The sequence below is a fragment of the Corella eumyota genome, chromosome 5, assembly GCF_963082875.1.
Source record: "Corella eumyota chromosome 5, kaCorEumy4.1, whole genome shotgun sequence".
Classification (NCBI taxonomy): Eukaryota; Metazoa; Chordata; class Ascidiacea; order Phlebobranchia; family Corellidae; genus Corella; species Corella eumyota.
Genome location: NC_137494.1, coordinates 3,068,529 through 3,088,876, shown reverse-complemented (window position 1 = coordinate 3,088,876; position 20,348 = coordinate 3,068,529). Strand labels below are relative to the sequence as shown.

At 27.6% G+C, this 20,348-nt stretch overlaps 3 protein-coding genes across 3 annotated transcripts; 2 read left to right on the top strand and 1 right to left on the bottom strand.

Moving 5' to 3' along the window:
- The first annotated feature begins 526 nt into the window (after positions 1–526).
- Positions 527–12,033, top strand: LOC145752225 (uncharacterized). Its single transcript, XM_082568466.1, has 33 exons — positions 527–730; positions 1,010–1,231; positions 1,693–1,800; positions 1,935–2,024; positions 2,317–2,486; positions 2,548–2,683; positions 2,924–3,037; positions 3,182–3,295; positions 3,423–3,536; positions 3,716–3,829; positions 4,383–4,496; positions 4,670–4,783; positions 5,263–5,376; positions 5,557–5,670; positions 5,801–5,914; positions 6,105–6,200; positions 6,373–6,530; positions 6,781–6,919; positions 7,110–7,226; positions 7,379–7,480; positions 7,772–7,884; positions 8,066–8,203; positions 8,393–8,475; positions 8,625–8,730; positions 9,392–9,625; positions 9,753–9,875; positions 10,071–10,211; positions 10,313–10,422; positions 10,503–10,710; positions 10,809–10,935; positions 11,058–11,215; positions 11,359–11,529; positions 11,673–12,033. The coding sequence occupies exons 1-33, from the start codon at positions 646–648 to the stop codon at positions 11,835–11,837; spliced, it is 4,326 nt and encodes a 1,441-aa protein (XP_082424592.1). The 5' UTR covers positions 527–645; the 3' UTR covers positions 11,838–12,033.
- Positions 12,034–12,718: 685 nt separating this feature from the next.
- LOC145752238 (protein MEMO1-like) lies at positions 12,719–15,077 on the top strand. The gene is made up of 8 exons (XM_082568482.1): positions 12,719–12,858; positions 13,015–13,165; positions 13,494–13,606; positions 13,677–13,788; positions 13,893–14,035; positions 14,125–14,201; positions 14,270–14,374; positions 14,515–15,077. Exons 1-8 carry the CDS (start codon positions 12,810–12,812, stop codon positions 14,641–14,643), a joined length of 879 nt encoding a protein of 292 aa, XP_082424608.1. The 5' UTR covers positions 12,719–12,809; the 3' UTR covers positions 14,644–15,077.
- LOC145752235 (5-phosphohydroxy-L-lysine phospho-lyase-like) lies at positions 15,069–19,705 on the bottom strand. The gene is made up of 12 exons (XM_082568479.1): positions 19,321–19,705; positions 19,017–19,135; positions 17,929–18,088; positions 17,682–17,844; positions 17,369–17,482; positions 16,998–17,080; positions 16,776–16,869; positions 16,524–16,649; positions 16,200–16,354; positions 15,930–16,019; positions 15,643–15,751; positions 15,069–15,449 (listed from the first exon to the last, which is right to left on the bottom strand). The coding sequence occupies exons 1-12, from the start codon at positions 19,386–19,388 to the stop codon at positions 15,315–15,317; spliced, it is 1,416 nt and encodes a 471-aa protein (XP_082424605.1). The 5' UTR covers positions 19,389–19,705; the 3' UTR covers positions 15,069–15,314.
- Between the last annotated feature and the right edge of the window lie 643 nt (positions 19,706–20,348).

Here is a 20,348-nt window from a genome sequence, read left to right as displayed (position 1 = left end):
CGGTTGTATTGACTTCCCCTTTGCGGAGCCAAAATAGAATTAATACTTATATCTCATGTACGTCAATAGCGATTTAATGTGATGTGATAACGAGAAGGTAGCCAGCTAATTGTCTATTGTATTATAGGAAAACCACATTAACTGAATGACTTTACATTCTTGTATTAAAGTAAGTTAACCACAGTTTAAGTGTGTTGAACGCTGTGATAAAATGCAGATGCGGTTTTATTTAAAAAAAATTAACTAAAATACAATCGCAAAATAGCTATACTTAAAAAGTTTAAGTAGGTGGCAAAATTGAAATTTTGTTTTTAATGTTTTTACTGGTAGGGTCTGGTAAAAATTAAAAATGTTATTTGTAAGAGTACGAACATTTTAACCTAATGATTTAGTTTAATCTTATTGCTTGTTATTTATGTTTAGGTTAAATTTTGTTAGTGTTAGTAGTTTAAACGGTTTACACCGGACAACGCGTTGTCATAAAGTTATGATACAATGCGGATATTTGTAATTATTTACACGCTAAGTTTAAGCGTAAACTGCCGATGGGTCTACGAGCCAACTCAAACGAACAACAACCTTGAATACTATGTTCAAACGCAGGGATTCTTTAACTACAGCGAAGCAGAGGATGCTTGCAAGTCCATGGTACCCGAGGCATCACTAGTTTCTATTTCAAGTCCTGAAATTAACAATTTTGTTGTTAGTTTAGTTAACAAATCATTTTTAGGTAATTTTTATTTTAAGTGTGTTAACTTTTGAATATTTTAAATGTGGTTCATTATATGTTTGAGGATAAATCAAATACGCGCGTTTTTTTAAACCACATGTTTTTTACCTGAAAATCCTTTGTCAGTTTGTCACATTGCATGGCAGATTGTTAAAACAAATGACTAAAACATTTCTTTTTAAATTAACAAAGTTTTAAAGTAATATTATATTAAGGTAAGTAACTTTAGTATTACGTCACGCATTTAGCTCTCAATTAACAGTTCTCTTTTTATTGAAGCTTACGACACGTTTTATATTGGTTTAACGTCGGAAAGTACAGGAAATACTTTTACCTGGACCGGTTCTTCTCCTCTAAGTTATTCGAATTGGGCATGTAATAATACAACCCCGACAACTGAACAAGGAAATTGTGTTAATGTGGTTAATGTGCTAAATTTTGAATGGAGTCCTGTGCCATGCAACTTTTCAAATCAGAAATATATTTGTCAACGAAAAAACGGTAAATGTTCAATATATATATTTTTATATATTTATGTTTTTTTGTTTTTATTTAAACTTGTGTAAAAAGGTTCACTTTACAACCTAAAAATATAGTAACATCAATTACTCTGACCTAATGCCCAGTCTTCAGTTACCTTGGACAGTTTGGTACATTATTGATTACGATTGCCTGATAGTCAGAGCAATGAGGTACAAAACCAAACCTAAATAGTCAAGCCAAAGTGTTCTGACCAACTCAACACGCTGCCGGTATAGGGTACTTAGTGGACAATATCTATGAATGAATGTAGGTTTAATTTATAGACTTTTAAAGTAAAAAAATCTTACTGGCCTGGTAACTTTTTAATCTGCCTTCTAATTTAAAGAATTGCAAAATTTATCAATAAATGATATGTGAAAAATGACAGTTTACAATATTACACTAATTAACTGATCAATTATTTTTTTAAATATATTTAGACATATGTTTAACCACTCCTTGCTTAAATCAGGCTACATGTACTCAAACTAATGACTCATATACTTGTAATTGTGGGGCTGCGTATACAGGGAAGAATTGCAACATAAGTAAGTACAAGATTATTTAATTTCATATATATTTATTGCTCACAATGTGCTAAATATTTTCTGATTTTTTAAAAATAAATTTTACATTGTATTCGTTTGCCTATGTAGTTAGCTAACTTTCTTTTTTGTTCAAGGTGCCCAACTATCAAGCGAGTTAAATGTGACATTAACTGGTAGTTTAGCACTTAATGATATTGGTGATATTAAAGACTACACAGTTAAAGGTAAAATTAAATTCAATATTATTTATTAAAAATAAATACAAGTTGGAGTAAACCATAACATTAATTATATTATTTCCTTTTTTAAATTTGTCATAATCATTTTTAAACCCTTTGAATTGTATTGTTATTAAATCTTTTTATGATACAACTAAAATAGATTTTTGTCATGTTTTTAAATATTATATATACCAGCTTTAAAGGCATTAAAAATTTATTGCAACATAGTTTTTTTTAATTCGTTTTTAAATTGGCTTTTCTACTTGGTTAAAAATGTTGTTGTCTTTTTATGAAGTTGAGTATGAAACGTTAGGCTGTTGGATAGATCATGCAGATAGAGCAATACCAACTTTGGAAAGTACAAATTACCTTTTAATAAATCCAAGATATATGGACAGATCCAATGCACTTGTTAAATGTGCGGTGTCTGCTTATTTACTGAATTATACTGTCTTTGCTGTGGAGGTACGATTTTATATTTTAAAGAATTGTTTTATTAATACTAACTGGCAAAACTATTTTTTAGAATGGTGGCTGGTGTGCTAGTTCAGCTAATGCAATAAATACTTACAAGAGATATGGAATCTCAAAAGTTTGTGATCCAACTACTGGAGAAGGAGGACCATTTGCTCTACAAGTTTACCAAATAACAAATGGAGAATGTACTTATACTTTTGTTATCAATTTTAATAAATTGTACTTTATTTAACTTCAAAAAGGCTTTGAAAAATTTATAGCGTAATATTAATGTCCAATTAAAAAACTTAATTTTTACCAATTTGTAAGACTATTTAAAATTATTTTTTGGTAGGTATTTAAGATATTCGACAAAAAAATACTTAAAATAAAGTTTATATTTTTTAAGACTAAAATTGTAAAATTTCTTGTAACTATTTTTTTAGTAATTGGTGGATGTAAAAACCAACCATGTAAGAATGATGCAACTTGTACCAACATATATAATGATTATTCTTGCGATTGTAAACCTGGATATACTAGCAAAGATTGTGATGAGTGTAAATTGTCAAGTTTTTGTTTTCCTAAAAAAAAACTATTTTTTGATGATTTTAGTTATTGTTAGTTACTACTACAAGGTTGTAAATTAGAGTTAAATTTTGTTGTGTTAAGTATTTTATAATTATGTCAACTATATTTTTTAGTGATTGATAACTGTGAAATCAACCCATGTCAAAATAATGGAACTTGTGATAGTTTTGTGAATGATTATAATTGTACTTGTGCTGCAGGATATTCTGGAAGAAATTGCACAACAAGTAAAAAACAAAACTATTTTAAGTTATTTTTTGTAATATTTTATACCATAACTGTTTTTAACAATTTTCTTTGTTTTAAAAAATATTAATATTATTTGCGACTATAACATTCTTAATTTTAATTTAGTAATAGACAACTGTGATTCAACCCCATGTTTATTTGGTGGAACTTGTACAAATGAAGTAAATAATTTTCAATGTGATTGTACGCCTGGCTATAGTGGAAAAACATGTGCAACGGGTAACACTTTCTAATTAATATTTTTTGTCTGAAATATTTTTGATATTGCTTTAAAGTTAAAAAAAAAAAATTTTTTTAATTTTATTTTTTTTAGTTGTTTTAAACTAAATCACTATCCATTTAAAGATGGTTACTAATATTTGAACACTGTTTTATATTTTGCCTTATATATTTTCTAGAAATTGATAACTGTGCCATCAACCCATGTCAAAATAATGGAAGTTGTGATAGTTTTGTAAATGATTATAATTGTACTTGTGCTGCTGGATATTCTGGAAAAAATTGCTCAACAAGTAACAAAATAACTTTTGTTTAATGCACTGTTATATTCCTAAATAATATTGCATTATTATTTATGGGCCTATTATTAGACCCACAGTTCTCTAAAATATTTAAAGCAACATAAGTAATATGATGTAAGAATTATTAAAGTAACAAAGGCAAATATGTTAACCGGCAGCATGGTGCAGTGGTAAGAACACTTGCTACATTACATAAGGTTGCGAGTTTAATCCCCACTGCTCTTATGCTGTAGCGCTTTTGAGTAAGGCTCTATAATTGGTATGAACTCCTGCTAAGCCAATACTTAATCATCAATTTAATTATCGGGCAATTACAATCTACAATATTCCACACTACCAAGGACAACTCGAGACTGGGTCGGAGTATCTGATGTTACTCACTCTAAGTTTAGGTTGTGCAGTCAACTTTTCCACATTGAGAATAAAGATATATATAAAAAACTATTGGTATTTTAAAATGTTAATAACCTGTCTTTGATATATAGTGATTTTAGATATAGATACAATATTATCTGCAATTACAATATATTTTAAATTATTCTAGTAATAGACAACTGTGATTCAACCCCATGTTTATTTGGTGGAACTTGTACAAATGAAGTAAATAATTTTCAATGTGATTGTACGCCTGGCTATAGTGGAAAAACATGTGCAACGGGTAACACTTTAAATTTTTTTTTGTGTAAAATTTTTGTAATATTGCCTAAACATTAAAAAAAACTTTTTTATTTTAATTTTTATGGATGTCTTAAATCTGATCACTAACTATTTAAATGTAATTACTAATAAATGCATACAGCTCTAAAATTTTGCTTAATATTTTTTTTCTAGAAATTGACAACTGTGCCATCAACCCATGTCAAAATAATGGAAGTTGTGATAGTTTTGTGAATGATTATAATTGTACTTGTGCTGCTGGTTATTCTGGAAAAAATTGCTCAACAAGTAAAAAAATTAATTTTTGTTTAATGCAATTTAATATTATAAAGTAATATTACATTATTATTTGTAGGCCTATCATTATGCACACATTTCTCTATAATATTTGAAGCAATATAAGTATTAAGATGTAAGAATTATTAAAGTAACAAAAGCAGATATGTTAACCGGCAGCGTGGTGCAGTGGTAAGAACACTTGCTACATTACATAAGGTTGCGAGTTGAATCCCCACTGCTCTCATGCTGTAGCGCTCTTGAGTAAGGCGCTATAAACGGTATGAACTCCTGCTAAGCCAATACTTAATTATGGAGTAACTGATGTTACTCTATGTTTAGGTCGTGCAGTTAACTTTCGGACATCTAATAATGATATATATAAAAAACTATTGTTTTTTTAAATTTTAATAACCTGTCTTTAATATATAGTGATTTTAGATATAAATACAATATTATCTGCAATTACAATATATTTTAAATTATTCTAGTAATAGACAACTGTGATTCAACCCCATGTTTATTTGGTGGAACTTGTACAAATGAAGTAAATAATTTTCAATGTGATTGTACGCCTGGCTATAGTGGAAAAACATGTGCAACGGGTAACAATTCAAAAATATTATTTTTTCACCCAAAATTTTGTAGTATTGCGAAAATAATTTACAATCACTTTTTTAATCTTAATTTGTTATAGTTGCTTCGAATTAAATTACTAACCAATTATATAAAAAATACTAATACCTGAACATAGCTTTAAAATTTTGCTTTATATTTTTTTCTAGAAATTGACAACTGTGCCATCAACCCATGTCAAAATAATGGAAGTTGTGATAGTTTTGTAAATGATTATAATTGCACTTGTGCTGCAGGTTATTCTGGAACAAATTGCACAACAAGTAAAAAATAAAACTTTTGTTAGATTCAAGTAGCATTCTTTTTTTGAAAATTAAACAAATAAGTATAATATGATTCTTGGTTTTAAATAATTTAATAAAATCCGCAATTATTGCATTTTGATTTTTTTAGTAATAAACAACTGTGATTCAACTCCATGTTTATTTGGTGGAACTTGTACAAATGAAGTGAATGATTTTCAGTGTGATTGTACGCCTGGCTATAGTGGAAAAACATGTGCAACCGGTGACACTTTTTAAATATTACTTTTTGACTGAATTTTTTTGTAACTGTTAAAATAATTTATAAAATATTTTGTTTTTCTTCTCTAACATTTAAGGAAGTGCATAATTTTTAAATCATTTTTGTGAATATGGAAAACTGAACAAAAAAGTACAAAAGAGTTCTTTTTAAATTACCGATTAACTTGTTTTAGTGGCCCAAAGAGGCATCACTAACGAATTAAATATAACTTTCAACAAGTATGGGCAAGTATCTGAACTTCAAAATGAGATTACTACAACTGTTCAAGGTAAACATATGTTAAACATTCCATAATTTTTAAAATGATTTTTTCCTTATATTGTTTTGTAAATTGATTTTAAAATTTTTGAAATGCAAAAAAAAAAAACTTGTTATAATCTAATAATAGACTTTTTATAAAAAACTTTGCAAATTTTTTGACAAGTTATTTTAATTTTTAGTTTCTTATGTTGATGAAGGATGTTGGACACCATCTCTTATACCAAGTTTAGAGAAAACTTTGTATTTTTTAATGGATGATTATAAAACAAGAACTAATGCAGTAAGAAAATGTGCTGCTGCAGCTTATGTAGAAGGCTTTAATGTATTTGCACTCACTGTAAGTATTATATTAATATTTGTATTTATTTTAAGGTTTAACGAAAAATTGAATAGTTGTATTTAGCAAATTTAAAAAAAAAATAAAGAAATTAAACCTTTTTTTTAATTATATTATTTATCAATTACTAAGGCTTAAAATTATTATTCTTTTAATTTAAAATGCAAAATATAAAACGTACTGGAGTGGGATTTAAACTCAAAACCTTTATCTATCAGTATAAGGTACTATAAGTATTTTATTAATATAGGATGGAGGTGAATGTCATAGTTCAGCAAATGCTCAATCAACTTATAATCAGTTGGGAAGGTCAACAAATTGTCCAAATGATGGAAAAGGTGGAAATTTAAGCAACAGAGTTTATAGAATAACTGGTGGAAGTCGAACCGGTAAGATTAATTATTACTAAAGTTTTGTAACTAGAAAGTTAACTATTACTTGCTTATACACATCAAAAGTAAATTTGTTAATTTGTTTTTGGAAAACTTTTCATAAAATTAATTAATTTTTCATTTCATTTTTAAAAGACTTTAGAAGCTTTTTTTTGCTTCTTGTTAACTTTGCTTTAATATTTTCTAGTTATTGCCAACTGCACTCAAATGGAATGTTCAGAAAATTCATTATGTACAGGGTTACTGAATGAAAGTAACTGTGTTTGTAACTATGGATATGAGGGAGACGGAATTTATTGTATTGGTACAAATATATATTTGTAAAATCAACCAACAATGAAAAATGAATAGATAAAATCCCTAGTTTAATTTTTTAGAGGCAATGTAATATTGTATATGGTTAGGCTTTAGATTCTGCCTTCACACATTTAAAGAGGATTTTATTATTTTTTCTAGGAATATGTACTCCAACCACTTTAGAACATAAAGATGAAAAATATTCCTTTTCAAAGGGAAATGAAAATATGGAAGTCTACTCCAATGAAAAATGTCCAGATGGTAAAAATATTTTTAATGTGAATTGCAATTTTTTTTTGTATTTATTTATCCTTGATGTGAGAAGGTAGACTTCACAACCTAAACATGAAGTTGACCTTACAATTGGACTAAGATTGCAAAAATTGCCAAATAAATATTCTGCCAATTGATTTTGGGTCGTTTAGAATTTCATTCTGTTTATAGCACCCTACAGTGAGAATTAAACCCAGAATCTTCTGTAGTAAAGTCAAGTGTTTTAATCACTACACCACCCCACTGATTTTTAATTGTTTAATAAAATATATTTTTAAGGTCGAGGCATTGCAAGTGTATTTTGTGAAAAAATTGGCAACAAAACCAGTTATGATGAAATTACTTTATATGTTTTGCCATGTGGGTCGTCCATATCTGATTTTACCAATAATGTAAGTTATATCGATTTTCTCTATTTTTTGTTATTCATTTAACATTAAAAAAAAACTGATAAAAACATTTTAGCTACTCTAATTTTTTTAACAGTCTTTTTTAAACATAAAATTGAATGTATAATGTTGAAAGTTTTTTGGTGTATTTTTATTCAAAAAATTTTTGTTTATTTTTTTTTAGGGTTCCAATATTCCTGTAAATGATGCGGCAAATGCTGTTGGAGTTTTGACGTCGAATCTGACAGAAGATTCACTAGGTGATGCTGCAGGACTTGTGAACAGTATTGGTCTACAACTTGCTACTAATAGCACAGCAACGGTAGAAACTTTTGTTGATAAAAACCTTTTCAATAGAAATCTGAACATAAAAATAGCAGATATTTTTATAAAAGTTAAATTTCAAGTTTGCTCTAATTAAAATTCCCAGTAGCTTTTGAATACAAATTTAAATAATCGGCAAATTTTGCTAAAAATTTGGTATTAAAATAAACAATTTTATATTATTTAGATTGATTTAAAGCCAGCAAGAAGTGTGTTAACAGGAATAAGTTACATTATATCTAGTATTGGAGATAATAACACCACAACAGAGTAATCTATGATGTCATCATTAACTATAAATAGAACTAAATAATCTATCAGTTAATTAATAACAATATTAATTAATTAAGCAATGTTTATGTTAACAAAATGTAGGTTAAATAATAAATGGTTTAAATAAATTCGATTTACTTTAATAGGGTTCAGGCTGGACTTGCTAAAAGTGCACAAAGTATTCTCAACAACATTCAATTACCGACGAATATAACTTCAACTGAGATTACTACACCTAATTTTAATGCAAAGGTTGATTAAACTTTATTTTATTACTATTTGATTAAGACCTTAAAATATTTATATAGTCCAAAAAACTTGCCATTTCCTTGACTAAATAACAAAAACTTTTTTTGTATGTATATTTATCCTCGATGTGGGAAGGTCGTTTGCGCGACTTAAACATAGAGTAACATTAGTTACTTCTACCCAGTCTCAAGTTGCCTTTAGCAGTTTGGGATAATATAGATTATAATTGTCCGATAATTATGTTGCTAATTAAGGCTGGCTCAGCAGGAGTTCATATCATTTATATCGCCTTACTACGGCTCGAGAGCAGTGGAGATTGAACTCACGACTTCATAGTGGTAAAGCAAGTGTTTTTACCACTACACCACGCTGCCGGTCTTATATATATAATCAAGTTGTTTGAAAACATAAATTTCAATTTATGTTGATTGAAAACATAAATTACATAAAGAAAACATGCATGATTGAAAACATAAATTACATAAAGAAAACATGCATGATTGAAAACATAAATTACATAAAGAAAACATGCATGATTGAAAACATAAATTACATAAAGAAAACATGCATGATTGAAAACATAAATTACATAAAGAAAACATGCATGATTGAAAACATAAATTTCAAATCCAACTTTAAACTAAAATTAATGTTTTTGCATTAGGTAACTGACATTTCACCTGGTACTGAACCTGGCTTTTCATACACCAACTACACTTACGTTGCCCCTCCTAGTATAAGTACAACTGGTGTAATAACACCCCCTGCTGCTTCTGTGTATGTTCCGAAAAATGTTGTCGAGATGGCAGCTGACTCGGAATCACAAAGTAGTTTGAGGATTTCTGTCCTTGTGTACAGTAATCCTGCTTTATTTCCATCTAAACAAAATGCTACAAAGGTAAAATAAAGCCAGGTTATTGTTAACATATAACAAAGCTAGGTTAACATTATACACTAGGGTTTAAAGTCAGCTTTTTTACGACTAAAAAATGATTTTTTTAAATTTAGCTTTCATATATTTTTAGACTGTAAGCATTGATTTGTCAAGCCTAAGAAATACAATGACTTTAAATAATGGGATAGTAACCACTTACAATAACCTGGGAGTTCGTGATGGAGATATTGTTCCTAATATTTCTCGATCAGGAGTAAGTAATTAAGTTTTTGTAAAAACATAGAATATAGAGAATGTTTAAAACTAGTTTTTATAGTATTTTAAAATATATATACTCAGTCTATGTACTACTTAAACAATATCTAATGGAAGCAAGGGTTTTTACACCTAAGGCCTTGCCTAAAGACAATCAAAGTTTGTTACAAGATTCTGATTTTTATTTTTTTAGAAAAGCATAGAAAGAATGCTGAGATGTGGAAAATATAACCCAATCACACAAAGTTATGATACTGGTGTGTGTACGAGAGTTCTAAACCAATATCCACCTCAATGTAAATGTTCCAGTGTGGGCACTTTCTCATGCATTGTGGTAAATAAATAAGTTTTATTTAAAGATCATGACAATAATTTTAAGTATTTTTTGAATTTTCCTGTAGAAATCTATTAAGGTTTTTAAAATTTTATTTGTAGAGTACAGTATGGTTTCCTTCTTCGTTTATATTGGCTCAAGTCAGTACCGTTGGTTGTGCATTGTCTTTAGTTGGAATTGCTTTGACATTGATGCTATATGGCTTTGTAAAGTAAGCTGTTTCAAATAATATTGATTTAAAGTTTCACAGTCTAATTTTAACCAATTTAAATTTAAATATTTAACATGAAGAGATTTGAAGAAACGACCTGTTGCATTTTATGTGATAAATATTTGTGTTTGTCTGCTTGGAGTGTATCTTACTTTCTTGTTTGGAATGCCAGCAACTGACGAAAAAAATGCATGTAGTTTTGCTACTGCTGCTTTACAATTTTTTCTTCTTGCTTTTTGGTCTTGGTCATGTGCAAATGCCTACAGTGTATTTAGAATGGTTACAAAGGTATTTTTAAACTGCTTTTATGCCCTGTTTTGTTTTTTTTAATTAAAATTGAACTACCCAAAATTGTTTACTGAATACTTACAAAACTGTACTTGCAGGTTTTTTCTGAGCCCGGCTTACCACAAAGAGCAATCTTTGCAGTTAGTTATGTGATCCCATTTGCTATAGTGATGGCTAATGTTGCCGCTACCATATTCACAACAGACAACAGAATTCCTTATGATGGTATTTTCTTTAACAAATTTTCTTTTAATAAGTTACCTAAGTTTTAGTTATTATCATCAATATAATTAATATTTATCAAGGTATAATTTTTTTAATTTTTATCTTCCTAAAATTTTTTTTAGATATTAATTTTCAATCCAACTATCGCCATTTATCGATGTGTTGGTTACGCTTGTATTCATTTTACTTTGGATTTATTTTACCGATGGGACTTGCTCTTTTATTTAATATGTATATGTTTTTAAGAGTTGTCTTGAAATTAACAGTTCACAGAGTGCAGGTAATTCAAGTGAACATTTTTTCAGATATGGCTAACTTAAAAAAAAATTGAAAAAGGCAATATAGCAGTTTGAAAAATTCAAAACTTTAAAAATAAAAAAATTTTTTTTTAGTTTTTAAATTAGTTTTTTCCTAAAATTTTAGGTACAGTCTTCATCTCAAAGAAACTTAGCCAAAGATGCATTGGTAGCAGCAATAGTGATGGCTTCTATGATGGGATTAACTTGGTTGTTTGGATTTTTGCTTCTTGCATCTTCAGATGAACTTTATTCAGAGATTTTTTCATGGATTTTCACAATATTTAATGCAACCCAGGTAGCCTATGTGTGTGTGTTTTATAGTCTAAAGGCCTTAAAAGCAATAATATTTAATTTTTTTATATATTTGTAATAGGATCATAAATTAATTTTTATTTTTGTCTTCCGTCAAATTTTAAATTTTAAAATTTTTCATTTTAGGGTGTTTCTATTTTTTATGTCAACTGTCTTCGACTGAAGGCAACTCGGGACCTTTGGTTGAAATCCATTTTGTGTAAATGTTGTTACAAGAACGACTCTCATTCCCGTTTTCCCTCATCGGTCTCCTCAACCATTAACAAAAAAACAAAAGAAGAATCTTTATAAAAATTGCAAAAAAAAAACTTTTTATTGGTGTTTTTTTACCATACCATAGCCGAGATATTTTATGAGCATATTTTTGTATGCAATGATAAAAAAGACAGTTAACAAAACTTGGTATTATATGTGTTATTATCTAGGGATTTGTAATATAAGTTTTATGTTTAATTTAAGATGAAGTTTCTTTTTGTTTTTTTTGTTATCGTGTTCTAATTAAATGCATTGATTTTTAAATTGTAAAAAAAATATTGTTAGAGTGCAAATTTGCTGCTTTAAAAATAAATATTGTAACGGGTTTTGTTATAAAATCACTCAATTTTATTATGTAATCACAGTTGTATTAACTTAATTGTCCTTATTCAAATAGAATCAAGGTTAAACACAATACATATATACAATAACGCAATATAATATAATATCCCTATTCCAAATTTAACTAAAAGATTATACTAAACTATCAGATCAAAAGCATACACTAAAAGTACCAACACTTTACAAAAACGATAAGAAAAGTGGCTCATAGATAAGGTAAATCAGAGCCACAAGGTAAGTTAGAGCCCCCGAGGAAGTGTTAGCGTCAAAAAGCGCACAAAGTTCGCTACAATATAACCAACACTTCAATACACATTTAACTATAAAAATTGGTTATATTAAGGTTGTTTAGAAGATTGGGGTATAGATTACATTGACTTGCTTATAGCATTCATATGGCTATGTAAAATGTGCTGTGACTTGTTTTGTGGTAAGTTCAATTTTTTGTGGTCATTTGCCAATTTAACACTTTAGAGGAGCACAATAGTTTTAAACTTTATTATTGTTAATGAGGATAAGTAAATAGCGCATAAAAAGCACACATCGCATAGTGGACATTTTGCGTCCAGTCCAAAAGCATGTCTGTTTATAATTTCTTTTGTTTACAGCAAAACTGTAAGTAATAATTGAATCATATTGTCGTTTAAACGCCTTCATAAAAATAAAATGAGTACAAGAAAAGCTTCTCATGCCGGAAGTTGGTATTCTAGTTCAGGTATTCATTACCAAATTTTTGTATATGTTAACTTTTCGAAAACATTGCCAAAAATATCTTAGAACGTTTTTGTTTTTTTAATATTAAAGTTAAAAAAAGTTTTATTATTTTAAACTTTTATATACAAATTTTAACTTCATGGTATATGTGTTGTAGGACAACAGTTAAATGACCTACTAACAGGTTGGTTAAATGATGTAAACACCAAACATGGACCAGCAAAAGCCATAATTTCACCACACGCTGGTTATTCTTATTGTGGTTCTTGTGCTGCATATGCATTTAAACAAATTAATCCTCAAAATGTGTAAGTAAACGTCAACTAAAATTTACTTACAATTTTTTTTAAATTTAATTACCGGCAGCGTGGTGTAGTGATAAGAACACTTTCTACACCACACATTAGGTCGTGGGTTCAATCCCCACTGCTCTCATGCTGTAGCGCCCTTGAGTAACGCGCTATAAACGGTATGAACTCCTGCTGAGCCAGCACTTAATCAGCAGCCTAATTATCAGGCAATTATAATCTATAATATCCCAAACTGCCACAGGCAACTAAGACTGGGCCGGAGTTCGACTTTCCCACATTGAGGATAAAGATATATACAAAAAAAAATTGCTTTAAATTTATTTAGTGAACGAATTTTTATTCTTGGTCCATCTCATCATGTTTACCTACGAGAATGTGCATTGTCACCAACAACAACCTACCAAACGCCTCTTTATGAACTCATAATTGACCAAAACAGTAACAACTTTTACAAATTAAAAACATTTTTATTGTGCATGTAAAAATTTTACTACAAACTATTTTTTAGTATATAGTGAATTGCAAGGAACAGGAAAATTTAAAACAATGTCTTTAAGTTGTGATGAGGACGAACACAGTATAGAAATGCAACTTCCTTACATTGCCAAAATCATGGAAAGGTATAGAAACAACCAAAAAAAACCTTTGCAAAATTATTGTATATCCCTAATGTTTTATTTAACTTATTTGTTTTTAAATTAAATACGTTTATTTTTTTTGACAGTAAGCGTGGAAATTTTACAATTATTCCTGTTTTGGTTGGAAGTCTTGATCAAAAAATGGAACAAGTTTATGGAAAAATCTTTAGTAAATATTTGAACGACCCAAAAAATGTTTTTGTCATTTCATCTGATTTCTGCCACTGGGGTAAGTTAATAGTTAATGTTTTTTATTTTAAATTTAATTTATTTTATGATACTTACTCATTTATTTAATTAACTTTAATACAATTTCAGGAGAAAGATTTCGATATACTCATTATGAGAAGGAATATGGAGAAATATACAAATCTATTGAAGCTGTCGATCATAAGGTAAACTACTTTTCCCATTGTTAATACACATTAGTTTAAGTCCTTAAAATATGTCAATACATTTTTAGGGCATGGATATTATTGAGCGCTTAAACCCAGAAGAATTTCATGCTTATTTGGAGAAATATAAAAACACAATTTGTGGGAGGCATCCTATTGGAGTCATGTTAAATGTAAATATATAAAGTTTTGAGAAATTGCAATAAAAATAATATTAAAGAGTCAAAAGTAATAACCCTTTTTATAATAATTATATACACTTGTACTTTATTTTCCTATATCTTTTTTATGTTAACGTGGTTTTGTTTTTTAGGCTGTCAAAGCTTTTAGAAATGGAAATGAAAGTCAGCTCAAATTCAAGTTTCTGAATTACAAACAATCTAGTAAATGTAAACATAAAAGTGACAGCTCTGTTAGTTACGCTGCCGGATCATTGGTCTAACAAAATTGCACAAAAAAATCAATTTAAGATTTTTTGAAAAAAAAAGTAATTCCAAACTTTTTGACATTTATTGATGTTCTTAAAAAGAATTAAAATACCAAATTTATGCTACTTCATTTCGCTCTATTTCAAATTACTGCAGTTTCTTTCGTATTTAATGTTGTAAAAAAATGTTGTAATGTTGTCTTATAAATAAACAGTTTTTGTTATAAACAGTTTTTGTATTATTACGCTGTAGTATTTTGTTATGTTTTTGTCGTAAAGATTATGTATTAAAAATATATCTTTACTGATGCTATTTAGTCAAGAAAAATATTACACAATTTTGTATTATTCAAATTTATAAAATTTATATGTACAAAAAACTGTTTTAAGGTTCTGTGTTTTTTCTGACAATAATAGGACTTCTAAATTTTGGTGTTTATTTTGATATGATTAAAAAAGTAACATAATTAAACTACAAACTAAAACCTTTAAAATAAAGATTTGTAAAAAAATAATTTCAATTAAAACTATTTAAAAAAATTAAAAAGTTAGAGCCACAACTATTTTACATAGTAAATAAATTGCTAAAAATATTTATTGTTAATATAACAATATTAAATTCTACAAAAAAATTAAGGTAAGTATAATATACAGCATGATTAAAATATGAAATTATTTTAATAAAATTAATTTTTACTAGTGACCCCGTTACCATTGACAACATTAAGTTGACCATCAGAAATCTTGGTAGTTGATACTGGCTTGTGGATTTTGGTATCAACATCTTGTACTGGTGTATCTGACATTACCTCATCTAGCATCTACGAAATAAAAATTTGTTTTTACTGTATAATTCGGTAAAAAATATGAAAGAATTGCTTAAAACCGTACAAGTAATTAGATATTTGAGATAAATAAACCTAATAAAATCCAATTTTTTTTATTCAAATTGAATTTTGGTTATTGAAAAATTACTTTACCCTACTAAGTATTCAAAAAAAACTTTGAAGTTACCTGACATAGATGATCAATATCATCCTTAGTAATACACATCGGTGGTTTAAATTTTAGAACATTGTTCAAGGGCCCATCCACACTTATAATAATATAACGCTCCCTCATTCTAAATAAAAATAGTTTGGTTAAATAATATTTCCAAAATATTTAAAGTATTCTTGGTTAAATAAACTGACATCAATTTGGATACAGTTAAGTTACTGAACTAGTGTTATAATAAAATGTTTGTTATTTTATCTGAAACAAAAATGCTGATTTCTGATTTATTAGAAATGGTTTTAAACCTTTTATGTATATAGCTAGCTTCCTGTGTTCCAGGAATTTTTGTTGCCCGGTCTTTCACAATTTCAATGCCAAGAAACAATCCAACTCCCCTACAACATTAAAACAAAAATTTAATGTATTTTTATTATCACAAATTTAGTTATAGATGAATTTGTTTTAACCTTGATTTTAACCCTTTAATTAAAAGTGCATATTTAAATTGTTTATTAAAACAATTTTTTTTAATGTTAAGTAACAAGCAAAGATTTAAATATAATTATTTTTCTCACCTGACATCACCTATTATGGCATGTTTTTCTTTTAACATATGAAACTTCTGCAAAGCGTATTCTCCAATAAGACTTGCATGTTTTAGTAACTTCTCATTCTCTATAACATCTAACACAGCATTGCCAATTGCACATGATACTGGATTACCTCCAAACTAAAAAAAACATTAAAATTTTTTTTACCAAGATTGACTACCATAAAAACAGTCTTCAAAAAAATACCAAGATTTAACTATGAGTTAGGATGGTGAAGCTTTAAAAACTAACAATTTTGATATACAAAAAAATTCAGTATTTAAATTTAGAATTATTATATATACATACTGTGTTGAAATATCGACTTGTGATTGCCACATAGCTCTCTGCAATTTTTTTAGTTGTTATCACTGCTGAAATAGGGTGTCCATTTCCCATCGGTTTTCCTACTGTTACTATATCAGGTACCACATCCTAGAAAATATGTTAAATTTTGTAAAGTTTTACATAATATGTTTCTTTTTTAAAACGTAACATCTTTAAAAATAACAAAAACTTAAAAAAAACATTATATAAAAGGTTTCCATGTTATTTGTGTACCTGAAGTTCAAATGCCCAATATTTCGAGCCTACCCTTCCAAATCCAACTTGAACTTCATCTGCGATACAAACTCCTCCACTTTCTCTAACATAACTAAATAGTAAACCAAAAAAAATAAAAAATAAATAATTTTTCGGTAAAAAAAAAAAAAAAAAATAGCAGTCCAGTCCCTTATAAAATTTATTTTTAGGCAAAGTTATAACAAATTTAATACACTCCACCTTAATGCCTGCTGCATGTAGCTATCAGGTGGAATAATCTGACCACCACAACTCTGCAAGGACTCCAAAATAAAGCAAGACAACTAAAACATGCAGTTAGTTAGGTTAGTTGGAAATTAACATACAACTGTTTTAGAAGTGTTTTATATTTGTTACAAAAAAAATACAAAAGTAAATATTAGGTATATTCACTTAAAAAATAAACACATTGTTAGTTTTTATATTATAATAAGTATGTAAGTTAATATTAGTAACAAAAACATATATTTGTTCTAGTTTAAACCACGCCAATAACACCAAAAAAATATGCAAAAAGGGGGATATTAAACTCATGCAAATGGTAAATTTAAATAATAAAACAGGTAATTCACCTTTTTTCCACTTTTATTGATATTATCAATTAGTTGTTTAACTTCCATAGCATATTCATGCCCCGGGTTATCAGCATTTGCATGTACACCTCTGTATGTATCTGGTACTGGTGCCTGTAAATTAATAAGCCTAGGTTAAACAAAAAAGTGAGCTACAAATAAGCAGGCAATATTTTTTTTTAATTATCGGTGCCATGGTATTGCAAAACAATTTTTGAAAAACTTTAATAAATTTTATGATAATTTTTTACATGGATTGGCATTCTTAAAACTTTTTTATTAAAAATGTTATAAAACAAATAAATAAATTTACCACATGTACATATTCCGGTTTATCATCTATGTTCTTCCACTTATATGGGCTAACACTTAAGCAAGAACTAACATGACCATGATAAGCAGCATCCAAGGTTATAACTTCACTGCCTCCAGTGTAAGCTTTTGCTAGGGTTAGGGCCAAGTCATTTGCCTCTGACCTATATTATAAATTAGTATGTCATTTTATTACTTTAAATTTAGACAAAAAATTTTAGGTAAAACATTTAACTATTTGAATTTACCCTGAATTGCAAAGAAAACAGACATCTAAGGGTGAAGGAAATAAACTTGTTAAACGTTCTACATAAGTAGAAAGATTGTCGTTTAAATATCGAGAGTTCGTGTATAATTCTTTCATTTGTTTATACCCTGCTTCCACTACTGAAGGATGGCAATGTCCAACTAAAAAAAAACATTTTTAAAATGAAGATTTATAAATAAAAAAAATAAAAAAGAATTAAAATTTATTTATACTAGTATTTTAATGTATTTTCATTTATTATAGTTGTGATTTATTATCCTAAACAATATTTTCTAAATATTTATTTACATAACCTAATATTAATTTTCATTAATCAAAAATTTATGAAACTTTTATTGGTCATAGATTTTATTGATTATAAAGATCAGCTAGATAGGTAATTAATCGATGTTTCAAAAACTTCAAAGAAAATATTTTTTCTTAATTTACCTTACATCAAAAAAAAGTAAATAGTCCAGTAAGTAAATTTTAAATATATAAAATCAATTTTGAAATAACAAAAAAGTGGACAAACACAAAAGATTGCTAGTTAAACATAATTGTCATTACTTGGTCAATAATATTTACCCATAAATTAACCTGTCATTTATACTTCGAAAAAAGATAAGTCCAATTAAAAGGTTACTGAAAATTAATCATTTCTGATAAAACTGTTTGTTTAACATCAATTGTTTTAGTGCAAACAAAATTGCTAATGCTCATAACCCAATTTTTGACTAAAACGCTTTTGGTTAAAATATAAATTGATCACTAATTGTGTTTTATAATTAGTAATAATAATTTTTTAATTTTTTTTTAACTTTTTTAAAAAATATTGAATTCATATAATAATTTTTTTCATCATTTCTGTATTAGTTTTAAAAATTAATTTAAACTGTATCAATTAAAAAAAAATTAAATTTAAATTTTAAAACTACCTAAACAATAAAAATTTTAAAAACAAAAAACAATTATTGTATTATTTAAAAAATTATAACTGTACAAATTAAAAAAATATATTAAATTTAAGTTTAAAGCTGCCCAAAAATTTTAAAGTTTAATTTAATATTAAAAATATTAAAATTTTACCATGAGCTACATTGTTAATGCAATCAAGATATTTATTCCCCAAATCATCAATTAAATATTGCATTTCACCTTTCACTATTTTTAAAGGGTCATCTCGAAAAAATATTTCTGTTACAGAGCTACAAAAATAAAATTTTATTAATTATAGCCCAATATTATTATCTGGATTTAAAAAAAAAAAAATTAATTATTTAAATGGGTAAAAATTTAATATTTGTGTAAATTGATAAATTTAATTTTTAAATTAAAATTTATGTTTAAAAAATATAAAATTTCACATAAAAAATTAAATTTAAAAGCTTACCTATAATGATTATTTCTTAGTTTTAACGTCTCAGCTTTACTCAAGCTTTGCCCATTACTTGTGCTCATATTTTTATTTAAATCTAAATCTATGCAATTATATGCAGTACCTCAATTAAGTTAATATTATCTATTTAGTTTAATATCATATAACGCAGTTAATACAAATTAAAAATTGTGGCCCTATTAAACAACGGCTTATTAAAACCTATACAAATACAAGTTGCCTGTTTAGCCTGAAGTTACGAGCCGTTAAAGGCCGCTGCGGTTTGTTCTAAAACACAAGTCAATACCATATGTTAACTGTTTGCTTAACATCAAGTATGCTAAACTCCCATTAGTATATCCGTCATATAACCGTAATGCAACAACATTGTTGGTTTAGTTCAGTTCCACGTGCGGTTAGAAATATGCGTTTTACAAACACGCCTTGCCTTCTTTTATGTTGATGATTACTCATCAGAAAATTTTTAATAAAAAAGCACGCGTATTTCGAACTAAAGCGAGGTTAAATCTACCTTTTAACCTTAAACACTAAACCTAATTCAGTAAATCCATAAAATTACCCCTTATTTTCTCTTTTAATAAGCTAAAACTTTGATATTCGTGATAGTTATTAGCCAGTCGTTTTGCAAAAAAACAAAAACACTTTTTTTGTTAAAATCTGAAAACCATAACACTTGATACACATAACTTAAAGGGAATAGGTCATAGGCAATCTTTTAATAACGTTTTATCAAATTCTGGCAAAGATTATGTCTGGTTCTCTACAAAATTTGCTAACTGCAATGCAACCCTGATTGAGTTACAACAAAAACCGCTTACTTCTCTCCTTTTCAAGTACTGTTAATCAATAACTAATAAAAAAAAGAGTCCATGTCCAAACACAAGAGTATATTGGCGACAATGCGCTTATATTTCCTTACCTATTGAGGTTATAGCGCTTATGCTGCTTTTAAAATGCCATTACTGAGCTAAAATTATGGCTTTGATATACTTTTGTTTGGGTGCAACTGTTAAATTTGCTTG